General features: G+C 43.8%; 1 protein-coding gene across 2 annotated transcripts in view; it reads right to left on the bottom strand.

Annotated features, from left to right (window-relative positions):
* CD2AP (CD2 associated protein) overlaps positions 1 to 20,707 on the bottom strand; it is an 85,088-nt gene extending 64,381 nt beyond the window's left edge. For both annotated transcript variants that reach the window (XR_007628920.1, XM_050315418.1), the window contains exon 1: positions 20,555 to 20,707. Coding sequence is in view for 1 of the 2 variants with exons in the window: in XM_050315418.1 (XP_050171375.1) it covers positions 20,555 to 20,558 (4 nt within the window). In the remaining variant the exon portion in view is untranslated. The remainder of the gene's footprint in view (positions 1 to 20,554) is intronic.
* Positions 20,708 to 24,685: the final 3,978 nt, after the last annotated feature.

Below are 24,685 nucleotides of genomic sequence, written 5' to 3' on the forward strand. Positions count from 1 at the left end.
TTTTTCCACAGCAGTAGTAGATAATCACACTCATGCTGTGTCAACACAAACCAATTCTTTTGAAAGCTTATTTATTCCCTTGGGAGAACATTCCTGTGTTTGTGTTTGAAATGAACAACACACTCACTCTGGTCACCTTTCCAGGCTGTAAAACACAGGCTCGGTCATGCCAACAACCAGCGTAGGGTTTGAAGAACCTCCCAGTCACCACCCACATGTCTCTGTGTTCCAAAGACAAACAGCAGTAAAAGGACATCAGCTTTTTATGTTTGAAATTTAGGTGCTGAATTTCCTCTTTTATTTGTCAGTGATGCTCCATGCCACCCTCACTCTCATGGATATGTAGACAAACCAGATGCAAATTCTGTTGTCTCATCTGTAAAGTGGATTGGAAGGGATTGGGGGGAATGTCAAAACAGTTTTATCCCAGAACTTTTTTCATGATGGCACAGAAACAGCAACAAGCTACACATCTCCCACCTAGCTACTATGTGACCCTCAAGGAGAACTCATCAGTTTTGCTTTTCAATACTAGCAACTAGTTGAATCATTCAGGTAATTTAGACTTCAGTGTGATGGGCAAGAAACTGTTTACTGCCAAAACAGTCCACATTAAATAAGTCTCTGGAACATCTTGAAGTATAAAGTATAATATTTACCCAAGTAAAAACAGTATCCAGTGATGACAGATAATGTTAAGGCATCACAATCCTTATAACAACAATAACTAGGAATTACATTAGTCCATGGATTGTACTTCTGAAGGCTTTTAGTAGTTCTGAATGCTTTCGAATGTTTCAAGTTCTCACTTAAGAGCTTTACATAAGAACAGATATGCTGTGATCAGTCAGCAATAAGCTGTACTCCAGTTCAATCATATAAACTAGTCAAACATTCCAAAAAACAGTCTCAACTGGTAGAAGGTGCAGCAGAACTCCTCAGCAACACAAAATACCAAATCCACCTATCTTACCTCCCTTCGATTTTTTTACACTGCTTTCACCATTTCAAACCCAACTCAAATCAATTATCTGTATCTCAGAAGTCCATAAGGACCACGTCATGGATGAAAAATAGTCTTCTCAAGCCTGAGCAGGAACACTGAGGTTCACTATGCTTTACTTGCACATCCAGATACACCAAAGCTCACCTGAGAGGGAGACAACTTTCTCCTCAGTTTTCACAGGCAGAATGGGCCATCCCAAACCATCTCCTACACTGCATGGAAAGAAGGTATCTTGATCCTACATTTCTAACACATAAGTGGAAATCTTGTTTTGGCAAGAATTCAAATATAAACATAAAGACAGCACCTGGAACTTGCTTCCAACCAAGCAAAGAGGGAAGGCAACAAAACAAATGACAAGCCACATCACACTCAGGTTGATGAGGACATTAGAGATATTAAATTATAACAGACTAAGAACTGACAGAACAGATTTACAAACACAAGACTACATTCAGTGCCCTGGTAGCAGATGAGAGGCTGGAAACTGTGCAGTGAAGAATCAGAGGCAACTGAGCCAGTGCCACTGAAAACAAATTGACAGAGTACAGGTCAGAGGAGTATAAAGTGGCGTGGACTGAACACTGTCCAAAATGCCAGGCTTAAAGGGTTGTGGACATGATCCAGCTGGGGGAGAATCTCCAGTGGTGTGTCCCAGGAGTCAATCCTGAGTTGTTCAGTATCTTTATTAATGACCTAAATGATGGGACTGATGCACCCTCAGCAAGTCTGCAGATGATACAAAGTCTGGAAGAGGGGCTGATGGACCAGATGGATGTGCTGCTATTCAGAGGAGCTCAACAGGCTGAGGAAATGGACCATCAGCAACCTCATTAAGTTCAAAGGGGAATGCCAAGTCCTGTCCCTGGGGAGAGTCAACCCCATGCACCAGTACAGGCTGTGGACTTTCTGGCTGGAAAGCAGCTTGGCAGAGAAGGACCTGGTGGACACCAAGTTGATAGGAGCCAACAACGCATTCTGGCAGCAAAAGGGAATCAAGAGCAGCTGGGGCTGCACTAGGAGGAGCATTGCCACAGACAAAGGGAGGGGATCTTCCCCTCTGCTCTGCACTGGGGAGACCCAACTGGAGTGCTTGGTGATGTCCTGGGTGCCCCAGTACAAGACAGAAATGAAAATAATGGTGTGAGCCTAAAGGGCCATGAAGATCACAACATGACTTAGGGTCTGGAGTACCTTCATACAAGGCACAGCTGAAAGAGCTGGGAGAAAGCTCAGGGAAATCTTACTGATCTGGGTGTGGAAAAGACTGAGCAGTGCCCAATGAAAGCACAAGAGGCAGTGGGACAAACAAACCACACAAGTTCCACTTAAACACATATAAACACACTCTGTCATCCAGCCATGACAGCTCTCCAACACAATTAGGGAGCCTCCCACATGGTGCTTTTTGAAGGTTCTGACCCATTTTCAGGGGCAAGGGATTGATTAAATCAACACAGCTAAGGAAAAAAATATTGACTGGATATCTCTGGGGAAAGGTGGTTATAGTAAGCTTTTGGGAGCAGTCTGCTCAGCTCTCGGTTTCCAGTGAGATGGCAACCTCAGTGAGGAAACAAAACAGACCAACATATCAAAGCCAGTCAGCCCAGTCAACAACTACAGACCACGTTATTCCCCACAGCAAAGATGAAAAGTGTCTTATCCAACCCCAGCACCTCTGACAAAACAGCTCCCAGCACAGCAGACTGCCAGCCAGCACAGCAACACTGCCTGCTCGAAGCATTCAGTCACTGCTGGCAGAGGTGGACTCTCCACTTCTCCAAAACTTACACAGCTGGCTCTTCTGCCAACCACATCCCAGTGCCAAGGCAGAAGCAAGTCTCCCAACAAGCATGGTCATAACACCCATCTTCACTGATTTTAAACAAAGGAAGTCTTCAGCTACTCAGAGTCTTTCTGAAATTGGCTATTATAGGTATCTAAGACCCTCTGGGAGCCCTAAAACAGAAACATCAATAAATAAACCAAGGAAAAGAGTGGTAAATATACCAAAATTCAAGTGTGCCTGTGTCTTCAACAGAAATAACCACGTCAGACACTCACCCAGCAAAGACAACAACTTCATATTCTTGGTACTTTGCTTAAGGTATTACAATACTGTCAGAATCCAGATTTTAATAGTTTATAAAATTTAAAAAAAAAAAAAATCCTTGCATATACTGGGAAGCCTTGCTGAAACTTGCTGCAGACCTGGAGGGACAGAGTCCAACATGAAGCAGCAAGAGTTGCTGCCATGTTCCATAAAGGTCTCTTCAGGCAGGTTTTAGGTCAGTTCAGATGTAAAGTCATTTATTGGAACGTGAACCCTGGAAAGTTGTGCAGCCTCCAGAAGCACTTTGGCAGCAGAACTGCAATTATACTAGAAACTGAGCTTTTGCTTTTCCAGTTTATCATAACAGACAGTTGCTAGACGCCTAAAACTTGCTGTTGTTTCCACTTGTACATTTATCACAGAAAACCCTCGAAGTTTAGTGCCCTATAAAACCAGGATAACAATTCTGTTACTATGTATGAGTACATACAGTTACAAAGGTATTTTGTTTCATAGTAGACAAAGTTTACACTAGAGACAAAAGACCACAGAAGGTACAAATCTTGCATTTATAACTATCATACTTTTCTCCTGAACTATTTCAAAATCAGGTACTCCTTCCAACTGCTTTCCCACAGAAGCATTCCTACAATTTGTGAGCTATAGGAAGTCCAGTTGTTTTAACAGCAATACCATAGTATATGTTTGGCCACTTAAGACACCTCTTAGCATTGAAAAAGTAGTTCAGGTGTTTACATGCTGAACAATGAAAACACCTCCAGAACTGTAAACATAAGTAGTGGTTATAAGAATGTTTTCTTTCCACTTCAACACCATATAATTCCCTGTTACCCTGACCTGAGTCACTGATGACAACCCATATGCTCAAATAAAGAGGCCTGGTGGACTCCCCATTGCCCTTAAAATTCTAGTTTCTCCTCCCAAAACTGCACAAGGTTTGTCATCAAAGCTCTCCTGTAAGACACAGGCATAAGGTGAGCACCAGGGTTTGGCAACCAAAGACAAATCCCTCCTGGCCAAGGGCCTCCCCTGCTCCTTCCTCCACGCTCTGCACCTGCTCCCGTGATTCCCTCTCCTGTTTACACAATGACCATAATAACCAGTTCCCCAAAGATCAAAGTATCCCTTTGGGGTACAGATGTGGGTTTGGTCTTCCTCCATCTGAGTAGGGAAGAGCCTCACATTTCCCAGTATCGGGAAAACAACTCTGAGCACTGGTCATGTGCGAAAGGGTCCTTCCCTTTCCACACCTAAACAGCCATATCCGACTGAGAAGCTGCCAGGGGACTGAACCTTGAACGGATGGAAACATAAAGCATTTCCTGCTTTCCTTCTCAAAGTACCCAGTAAAGCTACATCACCAACAGAGAGAGGGAAACCCAAAGCTGTATTTCCAAGACAACTTAACCCGAGAATGCTGTGATCCCATGCTCTCTTCTGTGTGCATTCACATGGTCCCTTCCCCCAGTTCTGCATTTAAGATCAGTAGTTATTTATGCTACTGGTGAATCAGATAAAGAAAACAGTCCGAGAGAAAACCATTTAGTGCCAACCTTCTTTATCTTCCTAAGATGTCTCATTGTAGGGTTAGAGGCACAGGACTGTTTCAAACCCAACTTAGACCCACATCTACATCACTGTTAAAGCACAGATGGGGAGCACATTGCTCCTGAAGGTCCAAATCACCTCATTTACAGTGCTTCAGTTCAGTGTAGAACAGTCTCATAGACAGTAATCTCTGGATTTTTTTTTTTCCCACTGAAACTAAGCCCAAGAATACTCCTAATATGTGTTAATCTTTAAGAGGCATTACACCCATGGGGCAAGATTACAGTTACAATGATATAAAAATGTCCAAAACTTGCAATACGAATGTCAGGTCCCTCACACCTGAAATTCCCCCTACGGATCCACTCATCTTGCTCCTCACCACTTGCTGCTTTGCACACAGCCAAAATCTGTCATGAAACCACATCCTAACAAAATGCATAAACAATGTAAGGCCACTGAATTCCTGTCAACCTGATGGTAGGGTTGCAGTTCCAAGCTGTTACAAAACTGAACAAGGAACGAGTACAATTAACTAATGAAGATCACAAATTCTACACATATTTTACAGCACAGCCTTCAGTAAGTCAGTGGTTTTGAGTCCCACCACACAGAAGAGCAGACACTTCCTTGAGCTGAGCCATGCAGAGCCATCACATTTGTGTTCAATGTGGAGGACTTGGTAACAGTTGCACCACAAGGGCTACTGAAGGCATTAAGCATCACAAGTAAGATGTTTTACCTTCATAGTAGCTCAAAAGGAGGTCGGGTGCCTCCTGTAAGGCCTCAGGAATGGCAGTGACACACAGCAGAGCCATTTCTACCTGTGCCTCCTCCCAAGGGAGCCACACCAGTCGTGCCAGCTCCAGTCCTGATAAACAGCTCTGTACCAAAGCAGCCACTCTGCTTCCTGCTCCTGAAGCTTTGATCCCTCGTGCCAGCCAAGCGAACTCTGCTGCCACAAGGAAGGGATGTGACAGAGGAGGTTCTCTGCAGTTTGAGAAAATGCTGACCTCACCTATTCAAATATTGACTTACGGTCTTGTTTTAAGCAAAGTGCCTTGAGCCATCAGAATTCTTTCATTAGTTTATAATAATACATAATGCCAATGGAACCAAAATGTTTTCATGCCATTCTGTGTACATTTTCTTTCATGCATACACAATTAATTCCCAATTTGCTGTAAGCTGATTATTTCAGTTGTAGATTATTTCAAAGACAGAGAAGCTAAATCTGTACAACTTATTAGTTCTGGTTGCTGGGCAAACAAACAATCCTTTCAAGCACTAAAGATGCCTCCAATACACACAAACACAGTGTTGGACCCAAGCTGATTCTACACAAAACCAGCTCAGCTGTGTCCACCCAGTTTCTGGAAGCACCACGAACACCCTGCTGTCACCCAGTGGGGACTCAGTTTGGATGCCAACAGGATTTGCTGTCTGAAGCAACTTCATGTTGAAGTGAGTATGAGCCTTCACAGTCACTCCAACACACACCCCACACCTCAGAAGGCTCAGCAGTTTGAAGCAACATTAGATGAGTGATGGCAATCAGCCACCACGACTGCAGGTCAGGCCAAATTCCCAACAAGCAGCTTCCCACTTCCCCAGTACAAGAGCTGAGCAGTCAGAGCACCATCCCCACCTGAGCCAACATCCATAGCACTGTGCTGGGGCAGATCAGTCTGCCAGCCCCAGCTCTCACTCCTCTATAAGATTGAAAAAAACACCCTCTTTTAGAAGGGAATTTAATGTATCATTTTTCCGGAATACAGTATCTTTCTATCACAAGTAACCACCAAAAAGGTGTTGGACATGTGTGATGGTTTATAAGATCTGGTAAAAACTTAAGAAGTACTCTCCAGTGCTTACATTGTGCATCCAGTGCTGTAAAGATGGCTTTTAGAAAAAAAAGAGAACAAAGTCAGAATAAATACACATCACAGAGAAAACCAACAATGACAACCGAGCCACAGAAAGGCAACAAAACAACTTTGAAACATCTTGTTTAAGTCTCACAATATCCAGTATCTCATTTGGGTCTTTGTTTCCCCAAAATCCAGCATCAGCAACCCAGCTACTGACAGCTTCCTATTTTGATTAAACACTGTGCACTCCAAAGAAAAAAAAATTACCATTGGAAGAGGGGAAGGAACAAGCTGGAATAAAAGCTAGTTCTATTATTTTCCTGAAGTATGGGGTCCCACCACATTTTATCTTTCTAATGACAACTGAGATCTTATTTCATCCTTCCAGTACATAAATGGGGCTTGTAAGAGAGATGGAAAGACTTTTTCCCAAGGTCTGTTGTGACAGTACAAGAGGCACTGGTTTTAAACTGAAAGAGGGGAGATTTAGATTGGACATAAGCAAGAAATTCTTCAGTGTGAGGGTGGTGAGACACTGGCACAGGTTGCCCAGAGAAGTTGTGGATGTCTCAGGACAGGCTGGATGGGACTTTGAGCAACCTGGTCTAAAGGAAGGTGTCCCTGCCCATAGCAGGGGGTTGGATTGGATGATCTTTAAAGGTCCCTTCCAACCTAAGCCATTTTGTGATTCAGGCACAAAAATCTTTTAATGATATTTTACCTATGTATTAAATAGACCACACAGACAAACGAATGTACTGGTAACTGGCTTTAGCATATTCTCTTTCAGAAACATCCCTATGACTTTCACAGATTTCTTGTGATCCACAAGATCTCTCAGATCCCTCACTGATGTTTCTTACACTTTTGATTTTATGTTTACAGCTGACAGGGAAGTCTACAGAAGTTGGCCAAACTGAAATTAATTTCAGCCACCGAAAGTCCCAAAAATATCTTCTTGCTGCTGTGCCACTGACACCTCAATCATGAACCCTCAGACAACATAATCCCCAGCCAGCTCCAAGTGCTGTCAAAAGACTGGGATAAGGCAACTTGTGTAAGGTTCAGGTTTTTTCTGTCCATCCTGCAGTGACTGCTGTTTTCCCTTAATCCTTCTGTAACTTGCTCTATGCTGCATTATCCCATTCTAGCACAAACATTTTCTGCTTAAAGCAACAATCCCTCTACATGCATAGTTCGGCTAAAAAAAGGGAAACAAAAACAAAAATAGCAGTCTACCCTTGAGACAGTCTAAAAAGCCAGGAGACTTGGTTCTGTCAGCACATCTGGAAGCCGCCCTGGATCCGCCTGGCACTTCTAGATTGAGTAAGGCAATGGTGCATTCTCCAAGAAATGACTCACCACGCATTTTTAATAAAAAGTTCATGTTGAATTTTACAGCCCTGTAAAGCTGAAATAATTAGGACAATGAACAACTGAAAACAGTTAAAAATGTATGCTCTTCCTCCCAAATTATTTCAACTAATGAGAAACTCGTTGTAGTTTAACAGCAGCCGGCAGCTTCTCGCGCTGGCTCAGGTACAATTAGCAGGATACTTTGAGAATGAAACTAAACAGCCCAGCAGAAACCCTGCCCAGCAGCCTGGCCTGAGAGGTGAAAACCACATAGGCCTCATTTTCCTACTGCAGGCTCCTGTAATTTTCTGGAGTGCATTACAGTGCTTAACATTGTGTGTGACCGAACACAACTGAAAATTAAACGTTTGTCAATTTTCACTTTGCTAAAGCAACTCATCTCCACATATACCCTCATAATTCCACCACGGTACCCTGTAGATGATATGCCACCATTATCAGTCAGCTGGGAAAAAAAGCATTTTAGGGATATACTCCTCACTGCAGGTTTATTAAATCAACTCTAGAAGACTCATCCATCATGTCTCCTACAGAAGGAGGACATGTTATCAGAAATACTTGTCTTAAACTCAGTCACAATCTTAATAAATATTACAACTGTGGATTTGATTCAGTCCCTCACTTGTATGAGTGGGAACTGCCAGGTTCCTCTCTTCACAGCAGGAGAAGACATGAAATGGAAAGTATAAGAATAAAATCTCTACCACCCACTATTGATTTGATACTACTATTGATTTATAAGGACAAAAGAGGTCAAAATGTTTTGCCTGGGAAGTGATGTTAAGCAGAAAGAGGTGGTTTGTACTACTTGTTATTTCTCTCAGTCTGAACTGAGCTCACTGCAAGAAACCAGCCTGGAAATGAGAGGTGACACGTGCAGGAAAGGCAGTAAAACTCTTCACAAGCAGAAGGGGAAAGAATGCTACTAATTCACCATGCAGGGAAAACCAGGGATCTTAGAGGGCAGAGGGGACTGCACCCTAAGAAAAACACACCACCTTTTCTGAAGTCATGACTCAGACACTGTTCCATATATAGATTTACGCCTCTTCCTCTGTTTTTTCCCTGAAGTTAATTTTATAACATCTACTTGGCAAAACATTCAAGGTGAGTCACAAAACACCAAATTACAAAAGCTGCTAAAACAAAGCCATGCCAAAAAACCTCTGAAGAACAAAAGAATCATACTGTATTCAGATTTAGCTCAAATCCAAAGCACCAAATAAGCAGTGAAAGTACCACAGGGTCAACATATTTATAGTTTTTCCCTTAAAGCCTCCACTAGATAATTAGCTAAAAACAAACAAACAAACAAAACACCACACCATTTGAAGCTGAAGACTCTGTTGCTTATAGTAGATTTTTTCTACAAAGTCATTCTCCCTCTCAAAAAAAAAAAAAGTATTTGAATTTTATAAAAGTTTCCTTCCTACAATATCAGAACCCTATGTTTCTACAAAAGCTTCAGCTCCTCCTTCAGATTTTTCTCAGGATTCCCCTAGCCAAAAAGGACATCATGATCATAGCTCCAGGTTATAAATTCATGAGTTACAAAAACAAGAAAGTCTCTGAGAGCCTTCTGGGTTTAAACCAAAAGAAAACTCCTTTCACGTTCTGCAAAAATGCAGAAATGCTTTGACAGACAGCCTACAATTTGGCATATATCTAATTCTGAATGACAATTAGTGCTTGTGCAAACAAGGCAAGAATCTGGTTTTGAAATAAATTTATGGAAACTTAAAAGCATCATTCGGAGCATGCACAAAGTGTTCCCTTCATCTCTGAAAAGAGACATGATGCAAGAGTCTGAATGGTCCCAGATTGGGATCTTGCAAAAACCACAAAATATGCTTAGCATTAAAACAGGGACAAATGTTCCTATCTGACTCCATGCTGTCAGGACAGTCCATAATAATTGTGGCATTAATAAAGTTAATTAACTTTTTAGTGTGGACATTTTAATCAATACAACCAACTGAAGTGTTGGATTGAAAAGCACAGAAAGAAATCCTTATGCAACGGATTCTTACAAAAGCCAGTCAAAACAGCAAATGCTCAACAGCACCCTACAACCTCAGTCAGATAGTTTTAAAGAAGGCAAAATCATTTCATTAGCTCAATCATGTTCTAAAAGTTCAGAGATCAATTCTTTAAATACCCACTTGTAACACGGATTTAGAAGGATTTAAATGATTTTTATTTAAACAATTTTTAATTCAGATTATGACTTCAACCTGCATAGCCTGCAGTGCATCCAGTCACTGGAAAACAAAGTTTGAAAGGATCTCTGGAGGTTATTTATTCCAACCTGTTCAGAGTAAGGTTAATCTCAAAGTCAAACCAGGTTGCTCAAGAGATTGTCCAGCTAAATTTTAAAAGTCTTGAAAGGATGAAGATAAAATAGCCACCCTGGGCACCTTTTCCAATACTCAATTCTCATAATGATTTTTCCACACTATATTCACCAGGAGTTACCATTGTCCTCATTTGCAGCCACTGAATTACAACTTTTCACTGTGTCTCCAAGGAGAGCACATCATTCCCTTCTCCAGGCTATACCAACTCCTTGTACACCACATGCACCACCCTCCTGACCACTCTCAGCTCTCCAGTTTGGTGGCATTCCCTCTGCATTTGAGGGGAGGGAGGAGTAAAACTGGACACAGTATTTTAGTCCTGTAAGTACAACCACTCCCCATGACTTCCTGGCTACTATCCTGCTCAGGCCACCTGGTAGACAGTAAGGTAGTTCGTTCCTAAATGCTGGACCATGCATTGCTCTTTCAGGAATAACACAAGGTTCCTGTTGACCAAACCTTCCAATACTACTGCAGTACATCCATCACCCCCCACCTCATTGACTGGGAGGTTTTTTAGTACCTGATCATAACCTTGAACACTTGAAGAAGCCAGGGTTACATGGTCATCCCTATCTGGCTGTCCTCTTGCTTCCCTCCCAATTCTCTCCCTGTACACACATTTGGCTGAAACACACCAGAAGAGCAGCATCTCAAAAATAAGAGCTGTATATTTTTTTTTTTTTTTTTTGCAGAGTCAGCACTGAAGCACTCAAACCTCAGTCCTTCCCATGGAAAAGACTTCAGGACTGCCCCAGCACTCTTGGTCTTTTAACCTGATGGCTGGCTAATTACCAAATATGCAGCTTGGAAGCAGCTCCAGCATGTGGTGTGTGTATTGCAGAGCTAATTGATAGTAACAGGAGGATTGGTATTTGAAGAATTTGAGGAGGGAGCAGAGGACTTACAGGAGGTTATGAAAAGCTGTCTGGGGCAAAGGATACCAGTTGCTGAGGTCAGGACACAAAGCACCCAAAGTAAGTTCATAGAAAGCTAACTCTCACCTCCACTGTTCTCAACACATTCACTTGAAGGACTAGCTTGGAATTTGGAACCAGAGGAAATCCCCTTGAAACCTGTCCCCACAGGTTTCACAACTACAGGCAAAACCCTGGTGACCCACCTACACACACACAAAAGAAAAAAAAAATAGAAAGTAAAATCAAAGAGAGGAAAATATCAGCAGTATGTCCTCAGCTTCTTTAAAAACCAAGGTCAGGATTTACCACTTCTGTTGCTGCTCAGAACTGCAGAAGCATCACAGAGCACTGAACAGCAACTCTGTCTTGACAGGAAATCAGCACAGTCTCCTTGCTGCACAGAGATGGCAGGCTGTGTCTTATTCTACTGACAGCACATCTCCTGTTTCATAAACAGCTTTATTTTATCTTGTATTCACCCAGCCAGCTTTCTCCTACTAGCTGTCTACAGGGCAAGTTTTCTTGCACAACCTACATATTAGAAGCCATTTACATTACAATCTATCTATGTATCCTATAATTCTCTCTTAGGAAGAATGAAAAATTAAGATTGAAAGAGCAAACTCTCTTCCCCCCAAAATAAGCATCTAATAAGATGATGAACACACGAAAAATAGAGGAAGCAATTTTAGACACTCTTAATTGTGCCTTTAGTTGACAACCACCACACAGGTAATTCACAGACAATCCTATAGCACACTGGGCTACAAGAAATGCCTTCGAGCTCTCCTAGAGCTGTAAAGGGTGTCAACCAAGACAATTTCCAGTTCCTCTACTTCCTTGCATCACATCCTTACCCAGATATTGGTAGGCAGTAAAAGCAGTTCTTCTTATACTTACAGTTCTCATAATGAGAATGTTTTAATGTAATGCTTTTTAATATCATCTTCCACTTCACAAACATTCCTTCCCTGTGCTGAAGGACAAGGTGTATTTTCAGTAACACAGAGGTCCGGCAAACAAAGCACCACATTTGATTTTCCAGAGCAAAACAGCACAGTTCATGAGAATTTATGCTTAATAAGAAGCAAATATTCTGTTGGTTGCACTTTTCAGAAGGATCTGCTGTCTCTTTATCTACCATACCCGTGGGATTAACATATTTGCTTTTATCTCTGAGTCTACAAAAGCCTTGCTCACCTCAGCACTTCCACTGCCCGCCTTGCAGAACAGCATCTCATTTCACCTGGCTCCAGGACAGCACAAACTCAGCTGAACACAAAGTGTTGTTTGGGACACAGGTTTCAAACAAACAACCCATGGACCCTACCCGTCAGATGGTCACCTGAAACCCCATGGTCACTCCCAGGCAATGCACAAATCCTACTGAATTTGCCAAGTCTCTTACTAAAAACTCTGAACAAAAGAATGCTCTTCACTTAACCACTTCAGAAGCAAAACAGATGGGCTCTGCTTTTCAGGAACGATGGCTTTAGTCATTTACAGACAACAATTTTATAGTGACTCCAACACTCTGAGGCTGAAGGGAATGACCCTGCAGTCTCTCCCAACTCATTCCCACACCACTGTTCCCTTATGCTGGTCTCACAGCTATACTGCTCCAGGGTGTGTCAGTGCACTTTGCTGCCAAATCAGACACAGCTGGTTCTCCTCCAGTTGGATTCAACTCTGGCCAGCGCCTTAAACCAGATCATTGCATGGACACATGATCACTAAATCTGCCAAAAGGGAAGATTAAAGAACACACTGATATCTGCATCATCCAGGGGACTGACCATATCAAGAACTGATGGATCTAGCATTTCTCCTGGCAATTTGTTCTAGCAATTAACAACTTCCCCGACAGAAATATTCAGATGTCACAAAGAGTGCAAACAGCAATGTGATTTACCTTAAGTTTTAGGCAGGTTTATTCTAGTTAATCTTGCATTTCTTGGTTTATGACAGTACTAAATAAGCCAAACTCCATAAAAACATTTAAAGTGATAGGAACATTGAAGTCCAGCCCAACTGCAGAAAACCATGATACAGAAGGACAGAGGCATATATTTACATATTGTGCTCAGTTATCTTTTCCAAACATATACATTACTGAGAAAAATCAAGACCAAAATCCACAGAAATACAAAAGGCACCTCAATTGCAAATTCTAGCTGTTTAGGAACTATTTTCTCTATAAAGTTAGTATTAAATCAATTTTTTAAAAAACAAGTTAGAGGCACAGTTTAAAAAGAACACTTGGCTGGCTTAAAATGGATGGAGGGTAAAAAACCACTTTAAAAATGAAGATAAAGAAATGTGAGATAATCATTTGCTGGATCACAAACGCTTGAGAGCAATTAACATAGACACTCAGAAGAAAGTGATGAAACTTCAGGGTGGATCTAGTGCAAAGTAAGTGCAGGTTAAAGTGGAAAAGGAGAAACACTGTCCATTCCCTGACTCCTGAATTACAGTCCCATCCACTCTCTTGCCCAGGAGCTCACAAACTGTGCAGGCAGAGTGAGGCCATTCAGCTGATAGGATGGCAAACCTGGCTCAGGAGTTTCTTCCACACCAGCTCATCCTTCACAGCCAGCAGAGCCACGGCAAGCTGGAGAGAGGAAGGTACAGCTCTGGACCTCTGCGGCAGCAGCCTGAGCTTATCTCTGAAGCACAGCCTGAAACTGCACCCACAGGAAGACTTTAGGAGAAGAGACATTACGCTCAAAGCAGCTTTAAAACAAATCCATTCATAACTCAAGATACAAGTTCAGAGTTAAGCAATGTGATTCTCCTTTACTTGATAAAAAATTGTGGATTTATTTCTTCAAGCAGCAAAGATGGAGATTTTATCCCCCAGTCCCAAAGATGCACTGAATGGAAGTAACTTGAACCATTCTGAGAAGTTTGCTTTTATATCTTTCCTGAAAAGGGAAACAACAATGCAACCTGGCTGGGGGGGGTGGGAGGTGGAACTAAAACCCAAACTAAGGGGAATTAAGGTATACTGGTATGTTACCAATAAATCCACAATTGAACTGAAGAGCTAAAAATGAGAAGACAAAAATCCCTACCAGGCATGACTGTCAGCTGCTGTAACTGCTGCAGCTGACACCACTGTAAGTAGCATCCACATCCTCCTCCTGCTTCCATTCACTCCTTTTGCCACCATGAGCTTGGTCTCAGTGCTAGAGAGCCAGCCTGGCTGAAAGCTAATTCAGGAAGACAGGAAAGTTTTGCATGATCTGGTTTGTAAAAGGAAGGGAAGAGGACAATGCTCACTAGACAGAGATAAGCAAAGGGTAAGACTTTACTTCAGTGCCAGCTTACAAAGATCAAACTCCACACACAGTCAAAACATTTGACTAAGGCTGACCATTCAGTAATTTTATCCAAGAGGTAGAAACTGATGACTTAAGAGACTTCTTTAAATGGTAAGTCAGGCAAGTTGCCAGGAACTCAGGCAAAACTGTTATTCAACATTAAAGTAAAAATCATTAGTAACTCCCATCCACAAAAATCTATTCACAGCATCTCAGATTCTGCTGCTGCAGAAGCAAAAATAAATGAGACTACCTAAGACTTAATTCCAAAACCATTTACATACCCCTCTAACGACAAAAAGTATCATGTTTATGGTGATTTACTTACTGTTAAGAAACAGTGTAAGCTTAAGCCATTTAAATAATTTAAAGTAATGGTTTATCTCATTGTAGCAGTGAAAGTGATAAAATTTGTTTGAGTTTCTTTTACAATAATGTCAAATGTAAACTCAGTTTACAATCACAAAGCTCTTCAGCATCAAGTGGAGAGCTCCAACTGCAGCTCTCACCTGTAACACCACAGATCAGCACTATGCAAACTGCTGAAATTAAAGGAAAATGGTTCACTTCTTTCAGTTATTCAAAATATTAATTCTAATTTATTCTGCTGAAAGTAATCCTGCCTAATACTGTAAGCGTGTTATAGGCAATGTATATTCCTTTAAGAAAAGTTAACTTAATATTCTAAATGACCTCATATTATATTCTCTCCAGCGTACATCACCCCGAAAGTGGAAAGATTTAACTCATTTGGCAGACAGACACATACTGTGACTTCTCCTTCAGTCTGATGCACGACTCTGGCAGTGGCAGGTCTTAAATTTCTGTTCGAAAATATCTACAATTCATCGTTGTCTTTGTTCAGGATTTCTGACAAAGCAGTATTTCACACTGATTTTATACGAAGAAAGACAATTCTGCATGGGGCTAGAGCAGTAAAACACAATCCCACCCAAAAACATTTGTTGGCATTAGTCAGAGAAAATAAATAGTTGTGCTGGCGTTGTATTATTCAAATGAACTGAAGTCTGAAGTTTATGCTAAGAAACACAGAAATTCAGGGCAAAAGGAACAGTTATTTAACACAGCAAGGGATCACTCTGGAAAAGAGGTGACTGAAAAGGCAGTTTCAGTGATTCAGTCCTGCTTTTCCAATGCAGCAGGACAGCCACGGGTGGTGCTCCAGCAGAGTTGTGCTCCCACCATCACAGGGACAGCACAGCACTGGGGAAAACTGTTTCTCATCACCACATGTCCATGATAAGGGACAGCAAAGGCTCAGGCATTGCCTTCACGGAGAGCTGGGAACATTTGAGATGGTTAGCAAATTCACAATTCAGAGAAGAGGAAAAAAGCAATGCTATGGAAAGGAAAAGGGTCAGACAAGAAAAAGCTGAATGAAATTTAACTACATCACAAAATACAGGATGCCAGCTTAAAAAAGACAAACACCCACTTTAAAAGGAACAGAAGAAAAAGGCTAAACCCCTATCATGAACCAGAGACACTTTTTAAGGGCCCAGGTGGCCATCGCAGATTGGAACAGCTGCTAGAAATCACTACCCCACCCCAGATCCACTAGCAAGGAGTTTCACCTGATCAACTCACCCACTTCTGTCACGATGATTTTAGTCACTTTAAGCACATACATTGCTGCTCTTTCCTAACAAATCATTTTTATCAAGCCAGGTTGTGGAGCTACCAGACCAGCAGTCATATGTGACAGCACCTCCAAGGAAGCAAAGCGGATGGAGGAGCAGAGCTATGACAGCCAGAGCAGGACAGAGCGGGCAGCTCAGCCCCAGCCAGCACAGGGTGCCTGACCACACATTTCCTGTGTTTATGCAACAAAAACCCACTCAAGAGAAAAAAAAAACAACCTCAAGCACAGTCGGACAACAGAGAAAGCCAGTGAAGGTAAAGAGATTTCAAGGTATAGATCCTACCTAGCTGAAACAAGAACTGTAAGGAAAACAGAAGAAACCAAGACAGTAAATATTATACCCCTGCACAGAGTTAAGTGTTGAATAACAAATACACAGTCCTGAGCAACTCTCCTCAACAAGATGAAAGTGAAATAAAAATTAAAGTAACCATCAGGTAAAGGTGACCATCACCTGGAATGACTGACACAGGACAAAAGTAGATGTGGAAAAACTTCTCAAACTGAAGCCACCAATCAATCATCCCCCATTTCTCAAAAAATACTGTCAGGTAGAGTAAGTAGCAGTTTTTGAAACAAAAAACAAAAACATACCCTCACACTGAAAGGACATATTTCCCACACACACATCCATTTATGTTAAACAGGGACTTCCACTGTCACAGGCAGCTGTGGTTGGCAAAACCACATTCTTCATGCCCCTTGGTCCAAGTCCCTCATGGTCTGTTCCTATCTATAAAAAAGCTCTGACGAAACCACAGACACCTCTGAGAAAGCCCATAAATTACTGATTGTCGGACCAAACAAGAACAACTTTCCATTTCAAACCTGCTTTCCATATCCTTTTCCTCCCTACCCACTCCACAGTCAGGGCTCTCAGTACAGCAGCTCTTCCATTCTTGGGAAAAAAAAAAAAAAAGAAAAAAAAGAAAAAAAAAATGGAAAATGCAAGAGCTGAGCTGACAGAATCTCTTGCACCTTTCAATGGGATTTCTCCTCTATCTTGACCCAAACTCAGTATCCATCAGCTCTTCCCAGTCACAGTAATTAGGCTTCCCAGTAGCTTAGGCATCTCTCTTCCAGAGGTCAACTTCACATCATCCTCCCTTACAGTTTTGTCTAGAATAAAGAAATGAAGTAAGAAAGTACTTGCTCAGCTTGGCCAGTGCAAGTGTAGTTGGTCAGCATTAGGCTCTTCCAAGTACAGAAAAGTTTAACAACTTGCACTTTTGATTCAATCATTGTATTCTTCAATAGAAGTTCAATTGGGCATCCCATCTAACATATTTCTTGGTAAAATATTAGCAAAAGGACTGTTCATCTATACTATCCACTTTGCTTGGGGTTGTATGGAGTATCCCATTTTTTTAAGGGGGTGGGGAGGAAGAAGGGGGAGATTGCAAAGGTTTTGTGGAGTTTTTTGTTTTGCTTTTAAATCAAAGAGCAAACCCTGAAGTAATGTTCTAATAGGTTCTTGTAAGCTCTCAGTCTGCTTACAGAAACCTTGTACGATTGTTTTCTGTTGCCAACATGAAGGTGAAAAAAGCAAAAGGCTTCACTCAAGTTTAATGCTCAATGAACTTACTCTAGAGATCAAACAGATTTATACTTATTCTGTTGGCAATGAACAAGTATGTTTGGCTTCCCAAAGTATTCCAAAATTACAAAATTGTCTGAAGATCAAATGCAGAAAATTTCAAATGTAGTGACTCACGGGAACCAAAAATCAAAGCTTGTACAAATTTTTGGAAATAAAAGAGGAGGGGGCATGCATATAGGTAAGAAGGTACTGACAGGAGTTCAGTAGATTTCAGTGTTCCACTGTGGCAGTTTATCAATTGTTGCTGTAATGTTTCTTTATTAGTTGGAAAACCATATGATAATTAGCTGCAAAGAGACTCTGCAAATTTAGCTCAACCTTCCTGTTAACACAGATTTTGTATAGTCAACCATTTCTTAACTATAATTAGGCCAATTATCAGTTACTGAGCCATATAAGCAAACAGATGTTACAATGCACCAACACACAGAACTCTACCTCTCTCCAAGTGGATATCAACACAAAACAGCAAAGGACAATTCAATCAAATAAAGTCTTTTTCCCCTAGAACATCTGAATATATTTTTTTCTTTAAATAATCTGTTTCTCTAGCTGTTTGTGGAGTCATATATTGAATCCACATGATTAAGCTGGTACAACATGCAAAGAATTATAATGACAGAGCTCAAGTGTGTCAGTGGGCATTACTAGTAGCTTCATATGGTCTCGTGTGTCACCTCTGACAACATCCTCCTCCCCACCCTTCAGGCGCCTGAGTGACACGTGCTCCTGAAACACTAATTTCCAGCTACTGAAAGAACACAAAAGAACCTGTTCCAAGGCATTCTGTACTTCTGCCCTTCTCCTTTTGGTTCCTCCAGAGTCACACTGCCCTGTTCTTACTTCTCCCTAGATCTCAGAAACCCCTGAGTCTGCCAGAGATACTCAACACTCCCCTCTAAGCCACCTCTCACATGTAAAATCTCTTCATCAAGCTGACATAAAAGGCAAACAATCTCTTATCAAGAACCAGCTCTGCCATGACGCCAGTAATAAAATAATCAACTAATGACTTCTCAAGGTAAAATGTGAGGCCACCACTAAATACAGTGAGTGCAGGGTAAGCTAGATTTAGTTCTTTTCCACTCTTAGAGATACACATTCCTCTCTGCTTTCGATCAAAAGAAAGCAACACTTGGAAATCTGCATAAAGGAGAACACCTTCAGAGAAAATCTGTTTAAAAGGTTCTGGGATTATTCCACAATCCTTTACAGAGGTTTGCCAGCGTTCTGGCAGGAACTGTTCTCTAACTGCACAGACACACAAACTGTTATGGTTAGCATAACCCACGCAATAACAATACTTGACACAGTGTGTGCACCCACTCAGTTCAGTAGCCTCTGCAGCAGTAATAACATGCTCATTACTGTCATCAGAAGAGGAGTGCCTTAAGAAAAGGAAACTTAAGGAAAAAATACATAAAACAATGTATACATGGTTTTATACCACACAATAATCATACATATGTACAATCATAAACTAGACTCAGTCCTTCCTTAAGTCTTACACAGTATTTCTAACTGTACTAATAGAGTATACTATACTAATGATTTTAATAACCCAGACATACCATATGTAAATCCTGAGGTACTTCACATTTCATCATGGCAGTTTGACTTCAAAATGTTTAATTAGCACACTAAACTTTTATGCTTTAGGAACTACCATCACAAGCCACTGCAATGACCTGGACAGACACTTCTCACTTGCAAATAAAACAACACAGCCCAAAAAGAAATAAACAGCAAGTCTTACCTATTCTGAACAATCACAAAAAGCAAGTTCTTTAGAGTTTGGTTTGCATCAGATCTTAAAACACTCATTTCACTTTAAAGCTCCAGACTTCACTCTCAGTGTGCTTTGGCCACATAAGGCTTCTTTCACTGAAATGAAAACACTGAAAGCCCATCTTCATAATCAGTAGAAAACGAGTCAGGAGGAGCTTTTATTGCTTCAGTAACTGCACGTTTGACCTGCACACCCTGCACCTCTTCAGTTTTATAGGGATGAAGATGGAGATAAAGAAGAGCTATTCAAAACCCAGGTATCCTTGCACTTAAAAAGCTTAAATCCCGCTCTAAAATAGCACATTTGCACAGAGCAGCATAAGCACACAGTGTAACACGCACCTCTCCAGAGTACATGGAGATGATGTTACACAGGAGAGCAAGAGGTGCGACAAGACTGGAGGTATCAAAGACAAACAAAATGGTCAGTGGACCCTTTTGAACATCAGTGGGGACACTGCCTGTGAGGAAAGAGAGCTCTGCTGAGCGGTGTTTAAGTCATTCACACGTCCTCACGCCGACGCTCTCCCATTAAAAACCAAACGCAGTACAACCGACTGCTTCCAGCGTAAACCTGAACCTGCACAGCACGAACACAGGAACGCTCCCGGTCGCTGTGCTCTGTCTCTCTTTAAGCCAACACCTCGATGGAGAAACGGGTGAAGGTGCAGCTCAAACTGAAGCCGAGTAGGGAGGGGGAAAAAAAAAAAAAAAAAAAGCGAAAGGAGGGCTGGATTTAACCACAGAAACTTTTATTCCAACCAGCACGGGGCCAGTGTTCGCTCTTACACCTCGCTCTCCCCACCGAAGCCCAGAGAACCCGCAGACCCCCCGGGACCGGCCTCTCCCCGGAGCGATCGCTCACCGAGCACCTGCGGGCACCTGCCGGGCCCCGCAGCTCCTCCATCGGCCCCCGCCCCCGGGCACACCGGGGGCTGCCCCGGGCCCCGCGCCGTCCCCTCGCCCCAAGCGCTCCCCCGGGGCGGAGCGGGAGGAGGGTCCGGTCCCGCCGGCGCTCACTCACCCATGCTGCGCCCGCCCGCCCGGGCTCGGCGGAGCGGCTCCGGGTCCCGCCGACGCGCTCAAGCCGGGCCCGGCGGGTCCATCCGCGGGCGCTGCGGGCGTGGAAGGGGCGGCTCCGAGCCGCGGGCGGCCCGAGGCAGAGGGGCCGCTCGCCCGTCCCAGCCCAGCCCGTCCTGTCCTGTCCCGTCCCGTCCCGTCCTGCCGCTCCCGCCGCTCCCGCCGCCGCCTCAGCCGCGCTCGGGCAGCGCCAGCCCTGCCTCCGCCCTGCCCGCCGCGGGGGGCGCCAAGTCCCGCGAGAGCCGCGCGCCGCCCCCGCCCCCACGCCGTTGCCAGGCGGGGGTGACGGCACCGCCGTGGCCCCGCCCCCCGCGCGGGGAAGCGGCACCGCCCCCCCGGGGCCGCCCCCGGCATCGGCCCCCTCAGCGCCGTCCCCTCGGCACCGTTCCCTTGACAGCGTCCGCAGCCCTCACATCTCCGTCATCACCCGCCTCACAGCCCCTCCTCAGTCCTCACAGCACCCTCACAGCCCATCACATGCCGTTCACATCCCCCTCATAACCCCCTCACAGCCCCTTCATCACCCTCTTCACAGCCCTCCCTCACAGTCCATCACATCCACCTGACAGCCCCCCATAACCGCCTCATAACCCCTTCACAGCCCCTCATCTCAGTCCCCTCACGGCCCCCCCCCTCACAGCCCATCACATCCCACTCACATCATCCTCATATCCTCCTCACAGCACCCTCACAGTCCCTCATCAGAGACCCCTCACACTCTCTCACACTCTCTCACATACCCCTCACACCTCCCAGAACCCCTCTAATCCTCTCAAAGAATCACAGAATGGTTCAGGTCGGAAGGGACCACGGTGGGTCATCTGGTGCAAACTCCTTGCTCAAGCAGGGTCATCCCAGAGCACTTGGACAGGATTGTGTCCAGATGATTCTGGAGTATCTCCAGTGAGGGAGACTCCACACCCTCTCTGGGCAACCTGCTTCATTGCTCAGTCACTGCACAGTAAAGAAGTTCTTCCTCATGTTCAGGTGGAACTTTCTGGGCATCAGTTTCTGCCCATGGCCTCTGGTCCCATTGCTGGGCACCCCCGAGCAGAGCCTGGTCCATCCTGTGTCCCCTCCCTGCAGACCTCGACAGACATGGATGAGTCCCCTCTCAGTGTCTCTTCTTGAGGCTGAACAGGCCCAGCTCGCTCAGCCTTTCCTCATCACAGAGATGTTCCAGTCCCTTCATCATCTTTGTTTCCTTCTGCTGGACCCATTCCAGGAGCTCCATGTCTCTCTTGACCTGAGGAGCCCAGAAGTGGACACAGCACTCCAGATGTGTCTCACTGGGTCTGACTGGAGGGGCAGGATCCCATCCCAGTCTGCTGGCAATACTGTTCCTACTGCACACCTGGATCCCATTGGCCTTTTGGCTCATGGACAGCACCAACCCCCTCACTACTGAGGCCGCCCCCATCCCCACTCACTCACTGTGAGAGCCCCCCTTCTCCTCTGGGTCTGGAGCAAAAGTCCAACAAGGAGCATCTGAGAGAGCTGGGGGGATTCAGCCTGGAGAAAGGAGGCTCAGGAGTGACTTTATCATCCTCTACAATTACCTGGAAGAAGGTTGTAGCCAGGTGGGAGCCAGTCTCTTCTCCCAGGCAACCAGCAATAGGACAAGAGGGCATATTCCTGAACTGTGCCAGGGGAGATTTAGGTCAGACATTAGGAGGAATTTCTTCACAGAAAGGGTGATTAGACATTGGAATGGGCTGCCCAGAAATGGTGGAGTCACTGTCCCTGGAGGGACATCCAGCAAAGACTGGACACGGCACTCAGTGCCACAGTCTAGCTGGTGGTGTTTGGTCATGGGTTGGACTTGATGATCTCAGAGGTCTTTTCTAAGGTAATTGATTCTGTGATTCTATGATTCTTCCTTGGCTGGGTCAGAGTGAGCTGCCCCACTGCTGCCCCACTTCTCAGTCCCTCCTGTGGAGCCACCCCTGCCTGAGGGGCAATGACCCCTTGCCAACCCAAGGTGGGGTCTCTGCCCACAGTAGAACTGCCTCAGAGTCTCTCAGCAAACCCAATGCTGATGAGGCCCTTCCCCACCTTCTCCCACAGCAGCCTCCAGCCTCTGGCCTTACCCAAAACCACCACCCTGGGAAGCCCCTTTTGGTCAGAGAAGTGAAGATCTGGGGGCTGTTGTGGCTGCAGGGACCAGGCCATTCAGCTGGCCCGTGGAAGGTGACATGCAGGGAGACCTAGCGAGGAGAGCGGCTACGTCCCCTTGGCCAACCTCATGAACCTCATGCTCATGTTTGTGGGCTCATGCGTTGCTTCTGAAGAGTTTACAGGGTAAGGGTATTTTTTTGTTGTTGGATTTTTTTTTTTTTTTTTACTTCAGAGATGTACTTAGGAAAGTGCCCCAAGCTATATCAGGCTTCCACTGCTTAGGTTTTTGTGGGAAACTCAGGAATGAGTGAAACGACTACTTAGAATTGAAGTGATTTAAAGAAAAAACCCTGACCCTGAGGCCAAAGGGACAAGTAAACATGGTCTGGTTTTGATGAAAATCAGGGAATATAACACAGCAGGGCTCTCTGAAATGAAAATATTCTGTCTTCCCTGCTGCAGACATCCTTTTATGAGTGGTTCAAAATGAGCCGTTTCAGCCAAGCTCAGGACAAAATTAGCCTGAAAAGAATGTCAAGTATTTCCAGGAGTCAGCTTTTGCTTAGCATCTTTCTCATGGCGCATAAACAGAAAATGAGTCAGATAATGAGCAATAAAGACAACATGTGAAATCTAAGTGTATAAACAAGCATACACCACAGTATGATATTTTATCTGTTTCACCGTACTTTGAGGCAGGCTGCTTCCATTTTTTCTGACAGTGGAACTGGTAACGTACCAGTCAGTCAGAATTTCCTTGAAGCAGGTGCAGTGTTTAATGCTGATCAATGGCCACATGATTTTCCCCTTAAAAGGAGAATCTATTTTTTATAAAAATACAACCTTCCTGCACCCTCAGGTTTCCAGTACTGCATTAATTTACAAAATTCAGAAAATAAGTCCCATGAAGATGAATTATCATCATCTGTCTCCTGTATCATTTTTTTCCACTTCCTTTGTAGAGTTACATGCTAAAAAAAAAAAGGATATAGGACCAGAGGAACTATAAATTTCATCTGATTTTTAACTTCTTTAACCCTGACACAAAGCTGTGTGTGCAGGAATGAGAGGTGAGACAAAAAATGTACACAGTGTACATGTTTATGGAGTGTTGAAGGAGCTCCCTTTAGCCTCCTTTCTGGAAGCTGCTCTGAACTGGAGCAAAAATCTCATTCCAGTTCATATTCACTCATGCTGACACAAAGCTACCTTTGGCCCTCCCCTCAGCCTAAAACAGCCTGGAGAGCAAAGCCCTAGTTCTTGGTTCTTATGCTCTGGACTAGCAAGACATTGTTTTGAAATTCTGTTTTATTTCCACATGCCTTGATAACTGTGGCCCGGGCTGGCTCAAAGCTTGTAAGCAGTCTGCGTACAAAACCTGATTTTTATTCCAAACCTTTCATGCACCAGCATCCCATTGGTCCTGTGAATCCCCTTCCAGTACCAGTGAGGCAGAAACGGGACGTCTCTTGAGGGAACCCCTGTGGCTGCTGAGTCCAGGAGTCTCCTCCTCTGTGGATGACTGGCTGATGCTGCTGAAACCATCACCTACAGCCCTGTACAGTTTTCTGTCTGAACCTGGGGCTGTGGTCTGTGAGGTGCGTGGCACTGACAGTTGTGTCTGCCTCGTGCTTCATTGAGTCTGACAAGGCTCCACTGCACTGAGAATCTGCTCATGTGTGACTCAGAGCAGCACGGGGACCCATATTTAGCACCCTCATATGAGTTGACAGTTATAATACATGTGAGGAAAATACATCTGTGCCAGGCTATTAACTATTTTGGCTCAACTGTTAAATCACGTGACTACTTCATTTCTTTTCTATATGCGTTATGTCTGGTGTCAGGTGCTAAGTGCTTATTTACCAATAATCGCCTTCTAAATTACCTACAGTGAGTACCTTCCTCACTTTCCACATCAGTTAAAACTGAAAACATTTAGCAAGCCATTTTCCCT

The sequence above is a fragment of the Myiozetetes cayanensis genome, unplaced genomic scaffold (genome assembly GCF_022539395.1).
Source record: "Myiozetetes cayanensis isolate MyiCay16 unplaced genomic scaffold, myiCay2020 scf2-11, whole genome shotgun sequence".
Lineage (NCBI taxonomy): Eukaryota > Metazoa > Chordata > Aves > Passeriformes > Tyrannidae > Myiozetetes > Myiozetetes cayanensis.